This window comes from Panulirus ornatus, chromosome 66 (genome assembly GCF_036320965.1).
Source record: "Panulirus ornatus isolate Po-2019 chromosome 66, ASM3632096v1, whole genome shotgun sequence".
Lineage (NCBI taxonomy): Eukaryota > Metazoa > Arthropoda > Malacostraca > Decapoda > Palinuridae > Panulirus > Panulirus ornatus.
The window spans coordinates 24,956,720-24,976,594 of record NC_092289.1 but is presented as its reverse complement, the minus strand read 5'-3'; the positions used below and the strand labels follow the sequence as shown (position 1 = coordinate 24,976,594).

The 19,875-nt window shown below is 42.1% G+C and overlaps 1 protein-coding gene across 6 annotated transcripts in view; it reads right to left on the bottom strand.

The window, feature by feature from the left end:
- Window positions 1–19,875, bottom strand: part of LOC139746697 (guanine nucleotide exchange factor DBS-like) — a 542,611-nt gene that overhangs the window by 45,921 nt on the left and 476,815 nt on the right. For all 6 annotated transcript variants that reach the window (XM_071658145.1, XM_071658146.1, XM_071658147.1 and 3 more), the window contains 3 exons: window positions 14,488–14,613; window positions 8,875–9,072; window positions 178–452 (listed from right to left, as the gene is read on the bottom strand). In XM_071658145.1, coding sequence (XP_071514246.1) covers window positions 178–452; window positions 8,875–9,072; window positions 14,488–14,613 — 599 coding nt within the window. The remainder of the gene's footprint in view (window positions 1–177; window positions 453–8,874; window positions 9,073–14,487; window positions 14,614–19,875) is intronic.

The window sequence follows — 19,875 nt, the reverse complement described above, 5'->3', positions numbered from 1 at the left end:
CACCACAATCTGAGGCCCAAGTATTTCCAAAAAGTGTAAAATTCTATAATCCCAACATTGCTAGGTCCCATGGATTACAGATTTCTGATATTCTACCTGTATCTTCATGATAAATGTGTTTCAATACTGAATTATTACCAAACAACATGGCTTTACATATTGCACGTAAATACTGACCTATGTTGTGTTGTTGGTGAAAGAGGGGGAATTCTGATACCATTTAAACTTGCTCCTTTTTGAATCCTGGAGGAGTACTGCTTTATATTTTCACCCTTAAGGTACTCAAACTGGTCAAGTAGAACTCGTTTTATTTCTTTCACCCACATTTCCTTAACTTCAACTGATGGGGCAAGTATAATGTGAACTTCCTGTCGCCCTTGAAGCCACACCTCAAACTTGCGTATATCACCTTTATTTCCACGTACACTTTCCGTGAGCCCTACCTGTGACATCTGTGTTGAAAAAAGGTATTAATAATATCTTGAATGTATGAAATTAAATGGACATTAGTGATTTATGTATTTCTTATATCCAACATCTTTACTTCATTCAAGAAAGAAATGTAGGTTTTAAGTTTGAAAAGCCTTTTCTTTTTTAAGATACTTTTTGTGAGCAATGTGGTATCTCTTGGATAATTAAGCTGGTGAGGCATTGTTAGCTTTACCCCATCCACAGATAACTGTTGTGAGCAATGTGGTATCTCTTGGATAATTAAACTGGTGAGGCATTGTTAGCTTTACCCCATCCATTGCTAACCACTCATTTGTGATAGCAACTGCTTACTCATCTTGGCATCACAATCAGCTCAACAAAGAACACTGCAGTGAAGACATCACCAAACCCTTACTTACTCCAAGGCACTGATCTACCTCCTAACTCAATCAATCCAATAAAGCAGAGAAACAGAACCAGAAAATTGTTCACAAAGTAACACCTCACTGAAAAAGGATTGCCAAACTACAAATCCAACATTTATTTTCTCTGCAGGTTTGCCCCATGAGCAATGGCATCTTGCATGCATAAGGGAGATGGCTTAGAGGGAAAACACTTCTGGGGAAGAAGACAAGTGTTACAATTATATGGTGTGGGATACTACTTAATAAAAGCAGTGAGAAGGTTTTATCAAGAAAGTAAACCATGTTAGTGGAAAAAAAGAGTGGAGGGTGAGTGGTTCCAAGTCTAGGGGAGGGGTATGTGATGTCACCTTGGACGTTTAATCTGTTTACGTAGATGGTTGGAGGAGGGGTTAATGCGAGGATCTTTAATGCTTACACACATCATAAAACACACAAACTTCTTCAAATTCTCTTCACTCTCACTAAACAACACAGTATCATCCCCAAACAGGCTTGCCACTATCCACCATTTTCTCTAGTTTTGCTTTCATCTCTCTTCTCTCTCTCCTCCACATATATATCAAAATGCCATGATGACATCACACAGCCCTGCCTCACACCTACATGAAACCCAAAACTTTCTCTCAGCTCTCCATCCACTCTTACACATGCATTTGCTCCTCTATAGAAGTCTTTCACACCATCCAACAGTTGTCCCCGTACCCCATATATCCGTAACACATCCCATAAAGCATACCACTCAACTTTGTCATATGCTTTCTCCAGATCCACAAAAGCTGCATACAACTTCTTACCTTTCACTTAATACTTTTCCATGGTCATCTTTACCACAAAAATCTGATTCACACATCCCTACTTTTCCTATAACCCTTTTGCTCTTCACTTATTATGCATTCAGTCACTTCCATCACAATTAAATAACATTCTTGCATACAATTTTCCTGGTATACTTAACAAACTTTTTTTATTCATTTTTCTATTTCAGTCTTTTATTATCCTTTGTTGCTGTCTCCTGCATTAGCGAGGTAGCGCAAGGAAACAGACGAAAGAATGGCCCAATCATGTATATAAATGTATATAAATAAACGCCCACACACGCACATATACATACCGAAACATTTCAACGTATACATACTTATACATACACAGACATATACATATATACACATGTACATATTCTATCCCTGGGGATATGGGAGAAATACTTCCCCCGCATTCCTCACATGTCGTAGAAGGTGACTAAAGGGGACGGGAGCGGGGGGCTAGAAACCCTCCCCTCCTTGTATTTTAACTTTCTAAAAGGGGAAACAGAAGAAGGAGTCACACGGGGAGTGCTCATCCTCCTCGAAGGCTCAGATTCGGGTGTCTGAATGTGTTTGGATGTAACCAAGATGAGAAAAAAGGAGAGACAGGTAGTATGTTTGAAGAAAGGAACCTGGATGTTTTGGCTCTAAGTGAAACGGAGCTAAAGGGTAAAGGGGAAGAGTGGTTTGGGAATGTCTTGGGAGTAAAGTCAGGGGTTAGTGACATGACAAGGGCAAGAGAAGGAGTTGCACTACTCCTGAAACAGGAGTAGTGGGAGTGTTTGATAGAGTGTAAGAAAGTAAACTCTAGATTGATATGCGTAAAACTGAAAGTTGATGGAGAGAGATGGGTGATTATTGGTGCATATGCACCTGGGCATGAGAAGCAAGATCATGAGAGGCAAGTGTTTTGGGAGCAGCTGAATGAGTGTGTTAGCGGTTTTGATGCACAAGACCGGGTTATAGTGATGGGTGATTTGAATGCAAAGGTGAGTAATGTGGCAGTTGAGGGAATAATTGGTATACAAAGGGTGTTCAGTGTTGTAAATGGAAATGGTGAAGAGCTTGTAGATTTATGTGCTGAAAAAGGACTGGTGATTGGGAATACCTGGTTTAAAAAGAGAGATATACATAAGTATATGTATGTAAGTAGGAGAGATGGCCAGAGAGCGTTATTGGATTACGTGTTAATTGATAGGCGCGCAAAAGAGAGACTTTTGTATGTTAATGTGCTGAGAGGTGCAACTGGAGGGATGTCTGATCATTATCTTGTGGAGGCGAAGGTGAAGATATGTAGAGGTTTTCAGAAAAGAAGAGAGAATATTGGGGTGAAGAGAGTGGTAAGAGTAAGTGAGCTTGGGAAGGAGACTTGTGTGAGGAAGTACCAGGAGAGACTGAGTACAGACAGGAAAAAGGTGAGAACAATGGAAGTAAGGGGAGTGGGGGAGGAATGGAATGTATTTAGGGAAGCAGTGATGGCTTGCGCAAAAGATGCTTGTGGCATGAGAAGCGTGGGAGGTGGGCAGATTAGAAAGGGTAGTGAGTGGTGGGATGAAGAAGTAAGATTATTAGAGAAAAAGAAGAGAGAGGCATTTGGACGATTTTTGCAGGGAAATAATGCAAATGAGTGGGAGATGTATAAAAGAAAGAGGCAGGAGGTCAAGAGAAAGGTGCAAGAGGTGAAAAAGAGGGCAATGAGAGTTGGGGTGAGAGAGTACCATTAAATTTTAGGGAGAATAAAAAGATGTTTTGGAAGAAGGTTAATAAAGTGCGTAAGACAGGGGAACAAATGAGAACTTCGGGGAAGGGGGCTAATGGGGAGGTGATAACAAGTGGTGGTGATGTGAGAAGGAGATGGAGTGAGTATTTTGAAGGTTTGTTGAATGTGTTTGATGATAAAGTGGCAGATATCGGGTGTTTTGGTCGAGGTGGTGTGCAAAGTGAGAGGATTAGGGAAAATGATTTGGTAAACAGAGAAGAGGTAGTAAAAGCTTTGCGGAAGATGAAAGCCGGCAAAGCAGCGGGTTTGGATGGTATTGCAGTGGAATTTATTAAAAAAGGGGGTGACTGTATTATTGACTAGTTGGTAAGGTTAATTAATGTATGTATTATTCATGGTGAGGTGCCTGAGGATTGGCAGAATGCTTACATAGTGCTATTGTACAAAGGCAAAGGGGACAAAGGTTAGTGCTCAAATTATAAGTTTGTTGAGTATTCCTGGGAAACTATATGGGAGGGTATTGATTGAGAGGGTGAAGGCATGTACAGAGCATCAGATTGGGGAAGGGCAGTGTGGTTTCAGAATTGGTAGAAGATGTGTGGATCAGGTGTTTGCTTTGAAGAATGTATGTGAGAAATACTTAGAAAAGCTAATGGATTTGTATGTAGCATTTATGGAACTGGAGAAGGCATATGACAGAGTTGATAGAGAGGCTCTGTGGATGGTATTAAGAATATATGGTGTGGGAGACAAGTTGTTAGAAGCATTGAAAAGTTTTTATTGAGGATGTAAGGCATGTGTACGTGTAGGAAGAGAGGAAAGTGATTGGTTCTCAGTGAATGTAGGTTTGCGGCAGGGGTGTGTGATGTCTCCATGGTTGTTTAATTTGTTTATGGATGGGGTTGTTAGGGAGGTGAATGCAAGTGTTTCGGAAAGAGGGGCAAGTATGCCGTCTGTTGTGGATGAGAGAGCTTGGGAAGTGAGTCAGTTGTTCGCTGATGATACAGCGCAGGTGGCTGATTCATGTGAGAAACTGCAGAAGCTGGTGACTGAGTTTGGTAAAGTGTGTGAAAGAAGGAAGTTGAGAGTAAATGTGAATAAGAACAAGGTTATTTGGTACAGTAGGGTTGAGGGTCAAGTCAGTTGGGAGGTAAGTTTGAATGGAGAAAAACTGGAGGAAGTGAAGTGTTTTAGATATCTGGGAGTGGATTTGGCAGCGGATGGAACCATGGAAGCAGAGGTGAATCGTAGGATGGGGGAGGGGGCGAAAATTCTGGGAGCATTGAAGAATGTGTGGAAGTTGAAAGCATTATCTTGGAAAGCAAAAATGGGTATGTTTGAAGGAATAGTGGTTCCAATAATGTTGTATGGTTGTGAGGCGTGGGCTATGGATAGAGTTGTGCACAGGAGGGTGGATGTGCTGGAAATGAGATGTTTGAGGACAATATGTGGTGTGAGGTGGTTTGATCGAGTAAGTAATAATAGGGTAAGAGAGATGTGTGGTAATAAAAAGAGTGTGGTTGAGAGAGCAGAAGAGGGTGTTTTGAAATGGTTTGGTCACATGGAGAGAATGAGTGAGGAAAGATTGACCAAGAAGATATATGTGTCAGAGGTGGAGGGAACGAGGAGAAGTGGGAGACCAAATTGGAGGTGGAAAGATGGAGTGAAAAAGATTTTGAGTGATCGGGGCCTGAACATGCAGGAGGGTGAAAGGCATGCAAGGAATAGAGTGAACTGGAACGATGTGGTATACTGGGGTCGACGTGCTGTCAATGGATTGAACCAGGGCAAGTGAAGTGTCTGGGGTGAACCATGGAAAGTTCTGTAGGGCCTGGATGTGGAAAGGGAGCTGTGATTTCGGTGCAGTATTACATGACAGCTAGAGACTGAGTGTGAACGAATGGGGCCTTTGTTGTCTTTTCATAGCGCTACCTCACACACATGGGGGGGGGGGGGTTGTTATTTCATGTGTGGCGAGGTGGCAATGGGAATGAATAAAGGCAAACAGTATGAATTATGTACATGTGTATATATATGTATATGTCTGTGTGTGTATATATATGTATACGTTGAGATGTATAGGTATGTATATTTGCGTGTGTGGACATGTATGTATATACATGTGTATGTGGGTGGGTTGGGCCATTCTTTCGTCTGTTTCCTTGTGCTACCTCGCTAACGCGGGAGACAGCGACAAAGCAAATATATATCTACATAAATGCCCATACATATACATATCAACATATATAAACACATACATACACACACACAGACATATACATATATATCCCTGAGATAGGAGAGAAAGAATACTTCCCACATATTCCCCGTGTGTCATAGAAGGCAACTAACATGGGGTGGGAGCAGGGGACTGAAAACCCTTCCCTCCTTGTATTTCAATTTCTAATGAGAAACAGAATAAGGAGTCAAGCATGGAGTGCTCATCCTCCTCGAAGGCTCAGATTGGGGTGTTTGAATTTGTCTGGATATAACCAAAATGAGAAGAAAGGAGAGATAGGTAGTTGTTTGAGGAAAGAAACCTGGATGTTCTGGCCCTGAGTGAAATGAAGCTCAAGGGTAAAGGGGAAGAATGGTTTGGAAAAGTCTTAGGAGTGAAGTCAGGGGTTGGTGAGAGGACAAGAGCTAAGGAAGTAGTGGCACTACTCCTAAAGCATGTGTTCTTGTAAGAACAGAGGAAAGTGATTGGTTCTCAGTGAATGTTGGTTTGTGGCAGGGGTGCGTAATGTCTCCATGGTTGTTTAATTTGTTTATGGATGGGGTTGTTAGGGAGGTGAATGCAAGAGTTTTGGAAAGAGGGGCAAGTATGCAGTCTGTTGTGGATGAGAGAGCTTGGGAAGTGAGTCAGTTGTTGTTCACTGATGATACAGCGCTAGTGGCTGATTCGGGTGAAAAACTGCAGAAGCTGGTGACCAAGTTTGGTAAAGTGTGTGAAAGAAGAAAGCTGAGAGTAAATGTGAATAAGAGCAAGGTTATTAGGTACAGTAAGGTTGAGGGACAAGTCAATTGGGAGGTAAGTTTGAATGGAGAAAAACTGGAGGAAGTGAAGTGTTTTAGATATCTGGGAGTGGATTTGGCAGTGGATGGAACCATGGAAGCAGAAGTGAATCATAGGGTGGGGGAGGGGGAGAAAGTTCTGGGAGCGTTGAAGAATGTGTGGGCCGAGAACGTTATCTTGGAAAGCAAAAATGGGCATGTTTGAAGGAATAGTGGTTCCAACAATGTTATATGGTTGCGAGGCGTGCGCTATAGATAGAGTTGTGCGGAGGAGGGTGGATGTGCTGGAAATGAGATGTTTGAGGACAATGTGTGGTGTGAGGAGGTTTGATTAAGTAAGTAATGAAAGGGTGGTGAGAGGCGTGCAAGGAATAGAGTGAATTGGAATGATGTGGTATACCAGGGTCGACATGCTGTCAATAGACTGAACCAGGGCTTGTAAAATGTCTAGGGTAAACCATGGAAAGGTCTGTGGGGCCTAGATGTGGATAGAGAGCTGTGGTTTCGGTGCATTACTCATGACAGATAGAGACTAAGGGTGAACAAACATGGCCTTTTTTGTCTGTTTTCCAGGCACTACCTCACTGAAGCAGGGTGTAGCGATGCTGTTTCCAGTGGGACGGGGTAGCGACAGGAATGGATAAAGGCAAGCAAGTATGAATATGTACATGTGTATGTATATGTTATGTATATGTATGTATGTGGGCGTTTATGTATACATGTGTATATGAGTGGATGGGCCATTCTTCGTCTGTTTCCTGGCGTCACTTCGCTGATGCAGGAAACAGCAATTATGTATAATAAATTTTTTCTATTACTATTATTTTGCTTTGTCGCTGTCTCCCGCATTTGCGAGGTAGCGCAAGGAAACAGACGAAAGAAATGGCCCAACCCACCCCCATACACATGTATATACATACACGTCCACACACGCAAATATACATACCTATACATCTCAATGTACACATATATATACACACACAGACACATACATATATACCCATGCACACAATTCACACTATCTGCCTTTATTCATTCCCATCGCCACCTCGCCACACATGAAATACCATCCCCCTCCCCCCTCATGTGTGCGAGGTAGCACTAGGAAAAGACAACAAAGGCCCCATTCGTTCACACTCAGTCTCTAGCTGTCATGCAATAATGCCCGAAACCACAGCCCCCTTTCCACATCCAGGCCCCACACAACTTTCCATGGTTTACTCCAGACGCTTCACATGCCCTGATTCAATCCACTGACAGCACGTCAACCCCGGTATACCACATCCATCTAATTCACTCTATTCCTTGCCCGCCTTTCACCCTCCTGCATGTTCAGGCCCCGATCACTCAAAATCTTTTTCACTCCATCTTTCCACCTCCAATTTGGTCTCCCACTTCTCCTCATTCCCTCCACCTCCGACACACATATCCTCTTGGTCAATCTTTCCTCACTCATTCTCTCTATGTGCCCAAACCATTTCAAAGCACCCTCTTCTGCTCTCTCAACCAAGCTCTTTTTATTTCCACACATCTCTCTTACCCTTACGTTACTTACTCGATCAAACCACCTCACACCACACATTGTCCTCAAACATCTCATTTCCAGCACATTCACCCTCCTGCGCACAACTCTATCCATAGCCCACGCCTCGCAACCATACAACATTGTTGGAACCACTATTCCTTCAAACATACCCATTTTTGCTTTCCGAGATGTTCTCGACTTCCACACATTCTTCAAGGCTCCCAGGATTTTCGCCCCCTCCCCCACCCTATGATTCACTTCCGCTTCCATGGTTCCATCCGCTGCCAAATCCACTCCCAGATATCTAAAACACTTTACTTCCTCCAGTCTTTCTCCATTTCAACTTACCTCCCAATTGACTTGACCCTCAACCCTACTGTACCTAATAACCTTGCTCTTATTCACATTTACTCTTAACTTTCTTCTTTCACACACTTTACCAAACTCAGTCACCAGCTTATGCAGTTTCTCACATGAATCAGCCACCAGCGCTATATCATCAGCGAACAACAACTGACTCACTTCCCAAGCTCTCTCATCCACAACAGACTTCATACTTGCCCCTCTTTCCAAAACTCTTGCATTCACCTCCCTAACAACCCCATCCATAAACAAATTAAACAACCATGGAGACATCACACACCCCTGCCGCAAACCTACATTCACTGAGAACCAATCACTTTCCTCTCTTCCTACACGTACACATGCCTTACATCCTCGATAAAAACTTTTCACTGCTTCTAACAACTTGCCTCCCACACCATATATTCTTAATACCTTCCACAGAGCATCTCTATCAACTATATCATAAGCCTTCTCCAGATCCATAAATGCTACATACAAATCCATTTGCTTTTCTAAGTATTTCTCACATACATTCTTCAAAGCAAACACCTGATCCACACATCCTCTACCACTTCTGAAACCATATAAATAAATAATCTAATACTATACCTTGAGAGCATTTTTGAAATGATACGTAGCACGGTCTGTGTCTTTTCCAGCTCGCTTAGTAAAGAGTAGCACCTTCTCATATAAGAAAATGTGTCTCTGTGCTGGTTTGAGTCGCAGCTCTCGGAGTCCTTTCTTGCTGTCATTCCAAACGCTGAAGGGACCTTGCATGAGCAACTTACCAAGGTCTCCTAAGTTACCCTGTAATATAACATGGCATAAATACAAATAATAACACTACATTATTCCTAAAAACGACATGTGTGCAATACAAGAACACATCGTTTTAAAACTTTTTATACAGTAACCACTACCATCGTGACATAAGTACCCTGAAGTAATGGGCAGAATAATCTTTCAACCTCCATATCAGGTATGCTAGTCTTTCACATTAAATCTAAGATGCCAAAACAGAATCACAATAATATGCTTTGTTTATATAAGACATCATACATCTGTCCACCTTTCTTTTTCACCTCTTGTCTCCACACCTTTGGTTCTCATTCTGTGTTTTAGGCTTCTTTTTCTGGAAGCAAAGAAACATGTAAATTTACCATGAGGAATTTGGTACCCCAATCCTTTGCCATTCTGTGAGGTTTTGGAACCCTAATGTATATCTGGGTGTCTGACTTACAGCGTGATAAGTTTGTTGAGTATACCTGGTAATGTATGGGAAATTGGTGATTGAAAGGGTGATTGCATACATAGAGCATCATACTGGGGGAGGAAAAATATGATCCCAGAAATGGTAGAGGATTTATGGATCAGGTGTCTGACCTGAAGAATATGTGAGAAAGACTTAAGAGAAACAGAAAGCTCTGTATGTGGCACCTATGGATTTGGAGAAAGCAGATGATAGGGCATACGGTGAAGCTTTGTGGAAGGTCTTATGAATGTACTGTATGAGAGGAAAGCTGTTAGAAGCTGTAAAGAGTTTTCATTATGAAAGTATGGCATTTGTGCGAGTGGAAAGAGAAGAGGGTGAAAATGAGTGTATGGCAGGAGAGTGTGATGTCACTGTGGGTTTTGATTTGTTTACAGACAGGGTCATGTAGGAGGTAAATGCAAGATCCCGGACAGCGAAGCAGGTGAGGGGTTCTGGGAAGTGAGTCAGTAATTGCTTGCTGATGAGAGAGCACTGTTGGCAGATTTTAGTGGGAAACTGTAAAAGCAATTGTCTGAGTTTGGGAGTGTGAAAAAAGAAATTTGAAAGTAAATGTGAATAAAAAGCAAGGTTATTAGGTTAAGCAGTGTCAAGAGAAAAGTTAGTTGGCATGTGAGTTTGAATGAAGAAAACATGAAGAAAGTGAAGTGTTTTTAATACATGGAAGTGGATATGATAGTGAATGGAGACATGGAAGCAGAAGTTAGTCACTGGGTTGGGGAAGAAGCAATGTGTGGAAAGAGAGAGGTCACAGTCTGGGAGGGTAAACATGGGTATTTTTGAAAGTATGGTAGTCCCAAAAAAAAGTTGTATGAATGTGACACATGGGTTACAGATGAGAATGTATGGAACGGTGAGTGATGGAAATCAAATGTCCGAAGGCAATTTGCAGAGCATGGAAGGTTGATCAAGGAAGAAATCAGAGATCTGTGTGGTAATAGAAGAGTATGGATAAAGAGCTAAAGAGGATGTGCTGAAATGGTTTTGCCATTCAAATGTAATGAGTGAGGATTGGTTGACAATGAGTGGACTAGAAGGGCGAGACTGAACTGGAGACACAAGGAATATAGTTTTTTAGTGGTCAGGGTTTGAACATGCAGGAGGGTGCAAGGCTTGCATAGGATAGAATGAATTGAAAGTATGGTATACAAGGTCAACTGAAGGGGTATGGGGAAACCACAAAAAGGTCTCTGGGGCCTGGTTTTGGATTGGGGCTGTGGTTATGGTGCATTAAACAAGACGGCTAGAGAATGGATGTAAGAGAATGAGTCCATCTTCGTCTGTTACAGGTACTACCTCTATAATGCAGGAAATGATGAATAAGTCAGAAAAAAGGAGCTTATATGACTCATGCTCCAATAGTTTCTGAATACAAAAACAGAGTTGGATATTCAGCTTAATTGCTTAACCAGTAAAACAATGAACCTTAATGTGATTACAAAAGTAAATGGGTACCAGGCTCAAAGGTAGGGTGCATGTGTATATATATATATATATATATATATATATCTTATTATTCATTATACTTAGTCGCTGTCTCCCGCGTTAGCGAGGTAGCACAAAGGAACAGACGAAAGAAAGGCCCAACCAACCCACATACACATGTATATACATAAATGCCCACACATGCACATATACATACCTATGCATTTCCATTTCAACATATACATACCCAGACATATACATATATACACATGTACATATTCATACTTGCTTCCTTCACCCATTCCCATCGCCACAAATGAAATGTCGTAACCCACTCCTCGACACGCACACCCGAGGTAGCACTAGGAAAAAACAAAGGCCACATTTGTTCACATTCAGTCTCCAGCTGTCATGTGCAATTCACCAAAACCACAACTCCCTTTCCACATCCAAGCCTCACAAAACTTTCCCTCGTTTACCCCAAATGCTTCACATGCCCTGGTTCAATCCATTAACAGCATGTCGACCCAGGTATACCACATCGTTCCAATTCACTCTATTCCTTGAACGCCCTTCACCCTCCTGTATGTTCAGGTCCCTATCGCTCAAAATCTTTTTCACTCCATCCTTCTATCTCCATGGTTCCATCCGCTGCTAAGTCCACTTCCAGATATCTAAAACACTTTACTTCCTCCAATTTTTCTCCATTCAAACTTACATCCCAATTAACTTGTCCCTCAACCCTATTGACCCTAATAACCTAACTTTTACTTACATTTACTCTCAACCTTCTCCTTTCACACACTTTTCCAAACTCAGTCACCAACTTCTGCAGTTTCTCACTCGAATCAGCCATTAGAGCTGTATCATAGGCGAACAACAACTGACTCACTTCCCAAGCCCATTCATCCCCAACAGAGTGCATACTCGCCCCTCTCTCCAAAACTCTTGCATTTACCTCCCTAACCACCCCATCCATAAAACAAATCAAATAACCATGGGGACATCTTACACCCCCGCCGCAGACTGACATTTACTGGCAACCAATCACTCTCCTCTCTTCCTTCTCATACACATGCCTTACATCCTTGATAGAATCTTTTCAATGCTTCTAACAGCTTTCACACCGTATACTCTTAAGACCTTCCACAAAGCATCTCTATCGACCATATCATATGCCTTCTCCAGATCTATAAATGCTACATACAAATCCATATGTTTTTCTAAGTACTTCTCACACACATTCCTCAAAGCAAACACCTGATCCACACATCCAATACCACTTCTGAAACCACACTGCTCCTCCCCAATCTGATGCTCTGATCATGCCTTCACCCTCTCAATCAATACCCTCCCACACAATTTTCCAGGAATACTAAATAGACTTATACCTCTGTAGTTTGAACACTCACCTTTATCCCCTTTACCTCTGTACAATGGCACTATGCATGTATTCTGCCAATCCTCAGACACTTCACCATGATCTATATTTTTTCTTTTTTTTTCTTGCTTTGTCGCTGTCTCCCGCGTTTGCGAGGTAGCGCAAGGAAACAGACGAAAGAAATGGCCCAACCCACCCCCATACACATGTATATACATACGTCCACACACGCAAATATACATACCAACACAGCTTTCCATGGTTTACCCCAGACGCTTCACATGCCCTGATTCAACCAACTGACAGCACGTCAACCCCGGTATACCACATCAATCCAATTCACTCTATTCCTTGCCCTCCTTTCATCCTCCTGCATGTTCAGGCCCCGATCACACAAAATTTTTTTCACTCCATCTTTCCACCTCCAATTTGGTCTCCCACTTCTCCTCGTTCCCTCCACCTCCGACACATATATCCTCTTGGTCAATCTTTCCTCACTCATTCTCTCCATGTGCCCAAACCATTTCAAAACACCCTCTTCTGCTCTCTCAACCACGCTCTTTTTACTTCCACACATCTCTCTTACCCTTACATTACTTACTCGATCAAACCACCTCACACCACACATTGCCCTCAAACATCTCATTTCCAGCACATCCATCCTCCTGCGCACAACTCTATCCATAGCCCACGCCTCGCAACCATACAACATTGTTGGAACCACTATTCCTTCAAACATACCCATTTTTGCTTTCCGATATAATGTTCTCGACTTCCACACATTCTTCAAGGCTCCCAGAATTTTTGCCCCCTCCCCCACCCTATGATCCACTTCCGCTTCCATGGTTCCATCCGCTGCCAGATCCACTCCCAGATATCTAAAACACTTTACTTCCTCCAGTTTTTCTCCATTCCAACTTACCTCCCAATTGACTTGACCCTCAACCCTACTGTACCTAATAACCTTGCTCTTATTCACATTTACTCTTAACTTTCTTCTTTCACACTCTTTACCAAACTCAGTCACCAGCTTCTGCAGTTTCTCACATGAATCAGCCACCAGCGCTGTATCATCAGCAAACAACAACTGACTCACTTCCCAAGCTCTCTCATCCCCAACAGATTTCATACTTGCCCCTCTTTCCAAAACTCTTGCATTCACCTCCCTAACAACCCCATCCATAAACAAATTAAACAACCATGGAGACATCACACACCCCTGCCGCAAACCTACATTCACTGAGAACCAATCACTTTCCTCTCTTCCTACACTTACACATGCCTTACATCCTCGATCTATATATACAATGAATATTTTCACTAACCCAACAACAACAAAGTCACTCCCCATTCTTGATAAAATCAACTGCAATAACATCCAAAGCAACTGCCTTACTAGATTTCATCTTCCGGAAAGCTTTCCCTACCTCTTATCTCTTAACCAAACCATTCTCTCTGACCCTCTCACTTCGCACACCACCCCGACCAAAACACCCTACATCTGCCACTCTATCAAACACATTCAACAAACCTTAAAAATACTCACTCAATCTCCTCACTTCATCACTACCTGTTATCACTCACTGCCCCCTTGTCCCCTTCTCCAGTTCCCATTTGTTCTCGTCTCATGCACGTTATTTACCTCCTTCCAAAACATCTTTTTATTCTCCCTAAAGTTTAATGATACTTTCTCACCCAAACTCTCATTTGCCCTCTTTTTCAACCTTTGCACCTTCCTCTTGACCTCCTACCACTTTCTTTTATACATCTCCCAGCATTAATGGGATGGCCTTGATTAGGGCCTCAGCTGCCCATGCTGTCTCGGTAACATAAAAGAAATGAGTAAAACCTCTTATCTGAATTGGTTTAGCATGTACATTTCTCATCATCTAAGACTGCAAATGAGATGTAACACATTTAGTTAGCCTCTAAATTAAGAAATGGGTAGGATCCTTACATATTTTTTCTTGACATGGCATATTCAGAGCATGTGTCATAAAAATATGATCATCAGAAATTCTAAGAAGTCCTTTAAACTGGTACACCTGTCCTCATCAGATTACTTAAAAATATAAATGTGCTATTCTAAAAGTCTTTCCTCTATTATCTATGAAAGTGCTTTTGAAAAACAGTAGCAAGAACTCACTGGGAAGCCTACAATGGCAACCTGGTGCATGGAGTCATTGAGGCACTTGAGAACCGTGAGCATTGTGTCAACTGCCTCTTGTAGTTCTCGGCGGCCTTGGCTACCTTCCACACATTTCAGTAAATCCTATAAAATAACATTGGTATGAAAAGATTTTGCATTTACAGTGAAGTTCTCATGATACACTTTTATATCATCAAAGACTTAAACAGAAATGTAGAGATACAAGCATGAGAAATTAGTAGCTACAAACTGCCTAACTTTCTACAGAAAATGTATCCCATCCACAATCATTCAAAGTACCTTTCTCATGAAAATCCCCTTTGTAAAACATCATAGTAAAAATCAGTATTAATGTTGGTACTGAAAGAAAGGCTGTCCATACAGAATCATGATCCATATACTATGGTAATCAAATTTCCACAAAAGCAAAAGCTAAAGGTAGGTAGTAGTTAAGTCGTACCTGGAAAGCAGCCACCGATCAGGGAGGTATAATACCGGTACTACCCACCTGGGTACTAGGAGGGTTAGTGACGGCTGTGAAGTGATCCAGCACTTCAGTGGTTGTCAAGTTGCACTCCTTTGACCCTAGTAGCTGTCTTTTCTTTCTGCTTTATCCACATGTGGACTGCTGGTATTCTGTCCACAAACTTACAATCTCTCTTTGTCACAAATAACACCTAACTCACACAACTCTTTCTTTGTAACTCAGGTGATAAAGATACATGGAGAGAGGAGTCTTGTTTATTGTACTGCCATGTCACTCCAACAACAACAAAACAAAAGTATTCTTGGAAGTGCAGTGCACTTCTGTTAAACAAATCACATAACATCCTTCCTCACAAAATAAAGAACACACTAAAAAAAAAAATACAATAATATGAGAAAACTTTGTTCTACACTTGATTACATCAACAATAATTGATGTCCAATTAAAAAAAAAATCCTTTGATTAACTTAGATATCTATTTATATCTATTTATCATACTTTGTCACTGTCTCTGGCGTTAGCGAGGTAGCGCAGGGAAGATGAAAGAATGGCCCAGCCCACCCACATACACATGTATATACATACAAGTCCACACACGCACATATACATATCTATACATTTCAACGTATACATATATATACATACACAGACATATACATATTAACACATGTACATAATTCATACTTGCTGCCTTTGTTCATTCCCGTCGCCACCCCGCCACACGTGAAATGACAACATCCCCTTCCCCGCACATGCGCAAGGTAGCGCTAGGAAAAGACAACAAAGGCCACAATCGTTCACACTCAGTCTCTAGCTGTCATGTATAATACACCGACACCACAGCTCCCTTTCCAAATCCAGACACCACAAAACTTTCCATGGTTTACCCTATATGCTTCATATGCCCTGGTTCAATCCACTGACAGCATGTCAACCCTGGTATACCACATCATTCCAATTCACTCTATTCCTTGCACGCCTTTCACCCTCCTGCATGTTCAGGCCCCGATCGCTCAAAAGCTTTTTCACTCCATCCTTCCACCTCCAATTTGGTCTCCCACTTCTCCTCATCCCCTCCACCTCTGACACATATATATATCCTCTTGGTCAATCTTTCCTCACTCATTCTCTCCGTGACCAAATCATTTCAATACATCCTCTTCTGCTCTCTCAACCACACTCTTTTTATTACCACACATCTCTCTTACCCTTTCATTACTTACTCCATCAAACCACCTCACACCACATATTGTCCTCAAGCATCTCATTTCCAACACATCCACCCTGCTCCACACAACCCTATCTATAGCCCAAGCCTCGCAACCATATATCATTGTTGGAACCACTATTCCTTCAAACATACCCATTTTTGCTTTCCGAGATAACGTTCTTGCCTTCCACACATTTTTGAACACTCCTAGAACTTTTGCCCCCTCCCCCCACCCTGTGACTCACTTCTGCTTCCATGGTTCCATCTGCTGCCAAAGCCACTCCCAGATATCTAAAACACTTCACCTCCTCCAGTTTTTCTCCATTCAAACCTACCTCCCAATTGACTTGTTCCTCAACCCTACTGTACCTAATAACCTTGCTCTTATTCACATTCACCCTCAGCTTTCCTCTCTCACACACTTTACCAAACTCAGTCACCAGCCTCTGCAGTTTCTCACCTGAATCAGCCACCAGCGCAGTGTCATCAGCAAACAACAACTGACCCACTTCCCAAGCCCTTTCATCCACAACAGACTGCATACTTGCCCCTCTTTCCAAAACTCTTGCATTCACCTCCCTAATAACCCCATCCATAAACAAATTAAACAACCAAGGAGACATCACACACCCCTGCCGCAAACTGACATTCATTGAGAACCAATCACTTCCCTCTCTTCCTACTTGTACACATGCCTTACATCCTCGATAAAAACTTTTCATTGCTTCTAGCAACTTGCCTCCCACACCATATACTCCTAGTACCTTTCACAGAGCATCTATATCAACTCTGTCATATGCCTTCTCCAGATCCATAAATGCTACATACAAATCCATTTGTCTTTCTAAGTATTTCTCACATACATTCTTCAAAGCAAACACCTGATCCACACATCCTCTACCACTTCTGAAACCACACTGCTCTTCCCCAATCTGATGCTCTGTACATGCCTTCACCCTCTCAATCAATACCCTCCCATATAATTTACCAGGAATACTCAACAAACTTATACCTCTGTAATTTGAGCACTCACTCTTATCCCCTTTGCCTTTGTACAATGGCACTATGCACGCATTCCGCCAATCCTCAGGCACCTCACCATGAGTCATACATACATTAAATAACCTTACCAACCAGTCAACAATACAGTCACCCCCTTTTTTAATAAATTCCACTGCAATACCATCCAAACCTGCTGCCTTGCCGGCTTTCATCTTCCGCAAAGCTTTCACTACCTCTTCTCTGTTTACCAAATCATTTTCCCTAACCCTCTCACTTTGCACACCACCTCGACCAAAACACCCTATATCTGCCACTCTATCATCAAACACATTCAACAAACCTTCAAAATACTCACTCCATCTCCTTCTCACATCACCACTACTTGTTATCACCTCCCCACTTGCGCCCTTCACCGAAGTTCCCATTTGCTCCCTTGTCTTACGCACTTTATTTACCTCCTTCCAGAACATCTTTTTATTCTCCCTAAAATTTAATGATACTCTCTCACCCCAACTCTCATTTGCCCTTTTTTTCACCTCTTGCACCTTTCTCTTGACCTCCTGTCTCTTTCTTTTATACATCTCCCACTCAATTGCATTTTTTCCCTGCAAAAATCGTCCCAATGCCTCTCTCTTCTCTTTCACTAACACTCTTACTTCTTCATCCCACCACTCACTACCCTTTCTAATCAACCCACCTCCCACTCTTCTCATGCCACAAGCATCTTTTGCGCAATCCATCACTGATTCCCTAAATACATCCCATTCCTCCCCCACTCCCCTTACTTCCATTGTTCTCACCTTTTTCCATTCTGTACTCAGTCTCTCCTGGTACTTCCTCACACAGGTCTCCTTCTCAAGCTCACTTACTCTCACCACCCTCTTCACCCCAACATTCACTCTTCTTTTCTGAAAACCCATACAAATCTTCACCTTAGCCTCCACAAGATAATGATCAGACATCCCTCCAGTTGCACCTCTCAGCACATTAACATCCAAAAGTCTCTCTTTCGCACGCCTGTCAATTAACACGTAATCCAATAACACTCTCTGGCCATCTCTCCTACTTACATAAGTATACTTATGTATATCTCGCTTTTTAAACCAGGTATTCCCAATCATCAGTCCTTTTTCAGCACATAAATCTACAAGCTCTTCACCATTTCCATTTACAACACTGAACACCCCATGTATACCAATTATTCCCTCAACTGCCACATTACTCACCTTTGCATTCAAATCACCCATCACTATGACCCGGTCTCGTGCATCAAAACCACTAACACACTCATTCAGCTGCTCCCAAAACACTTGCCTCTCTTGATCTTTCTTCTCATGCCCAGGTGCATATGCACCAATAATCACCCACCTCTCTCCATCAACTTTCAGTTTTACCCATATTAATCGAGAATTTACTTTCTTACACTCTATCACATACTCCCACAACTCCTGTTTCAGGAGTATTGCTACTCCTTCCCTTGCTCTTGTCCTCTCACTAACCCCTGACTTTACTCCCCAGACATTCCCAAACCACTCTTCCCCTTTGCCCTTGAGCTTCGTTTCACTCAGAGCCAAAACATCCAGGTTCCTTTCCTCAAACATACTACCTATCTCTCCTTTTTTCACATCTTGGTTACATCCACACACATTTAGGCACCCCACTCTGAGCCTTCGAGGAGGATGAGCACTCCCCGCGTGACTCCTTCTTCTGTTTCCCATTTTAGAAAGTTAATACAAGGAGGGGAGGATTTCTGGCCCCCCGCTCCTGTCCCCTCTAGTCGCTTTCTACGACACGCGAGGAATACGTGGGAAGTATTCTTTCACCCCTATCCCCAGGGATAATATACACATATATATACATACATATATACACATATATATAAGCCATGCTGTTGCCCAGGCTTAATGTTTAACAGAAGATGTTCCAAGCTTCAGTGAACTGATGAAATTGTCCATGTGTGAACTGTAGTCCATTATCACTTATCAGGATTTCTGGTAAACCATGGCGAGTGAAGTTACTTTTAAGTTTATTAATAACAGTTTCAGTCAGACATAGGAAAGTGGTCTACCTCAATGAACTGACTAAAATAGTCCACAGTAACTAGGTAGTCTCAATGTTTAATTGTGAATATGTCTGTCCCTATCTTTGTCCATGGACTGTCAGGGACGTCATGCATGTACAGTGGTTTTGGGGCCTGTCTGCTGACTGAAGATGCAAAAACATAACATGATTCTATGTACTGCCTAACCTCAGAGGACATGCCGAGCCAGAAAATCAACTCCCTAGCATGTCTCAAACGAGTTTATTCCTAGAACGCCCACATGTAGTTTGAGCTTCACTTTACCTCTCAGTGTGCTAGGAATTATAACCCTCTCACCCTGTGACAGTACTCCATCTTGAATAGTAATCTCATCTCTGTAGCTGAAATACGGCAACACACTCACAGGAACTTCATTTTTGTTAGCTGGCTTATCCTTCAAAACAGCTAACTTCAGTAAGCTTAGTATTTCATCCTTCTCAATGGCCTCTCTAACTTCACACACGCTGCTAGGTCTGAAAGGAGCATCAGTTGAATTATGAAGAGGTACTGATTTCCTGGGGCTCACCTACAGGGGCTCTAGATAAAGCATCAGCCACAAGGATGTCTTTGCCTGATTTGTGGCTCAATTTATAGTGATACTCTTAA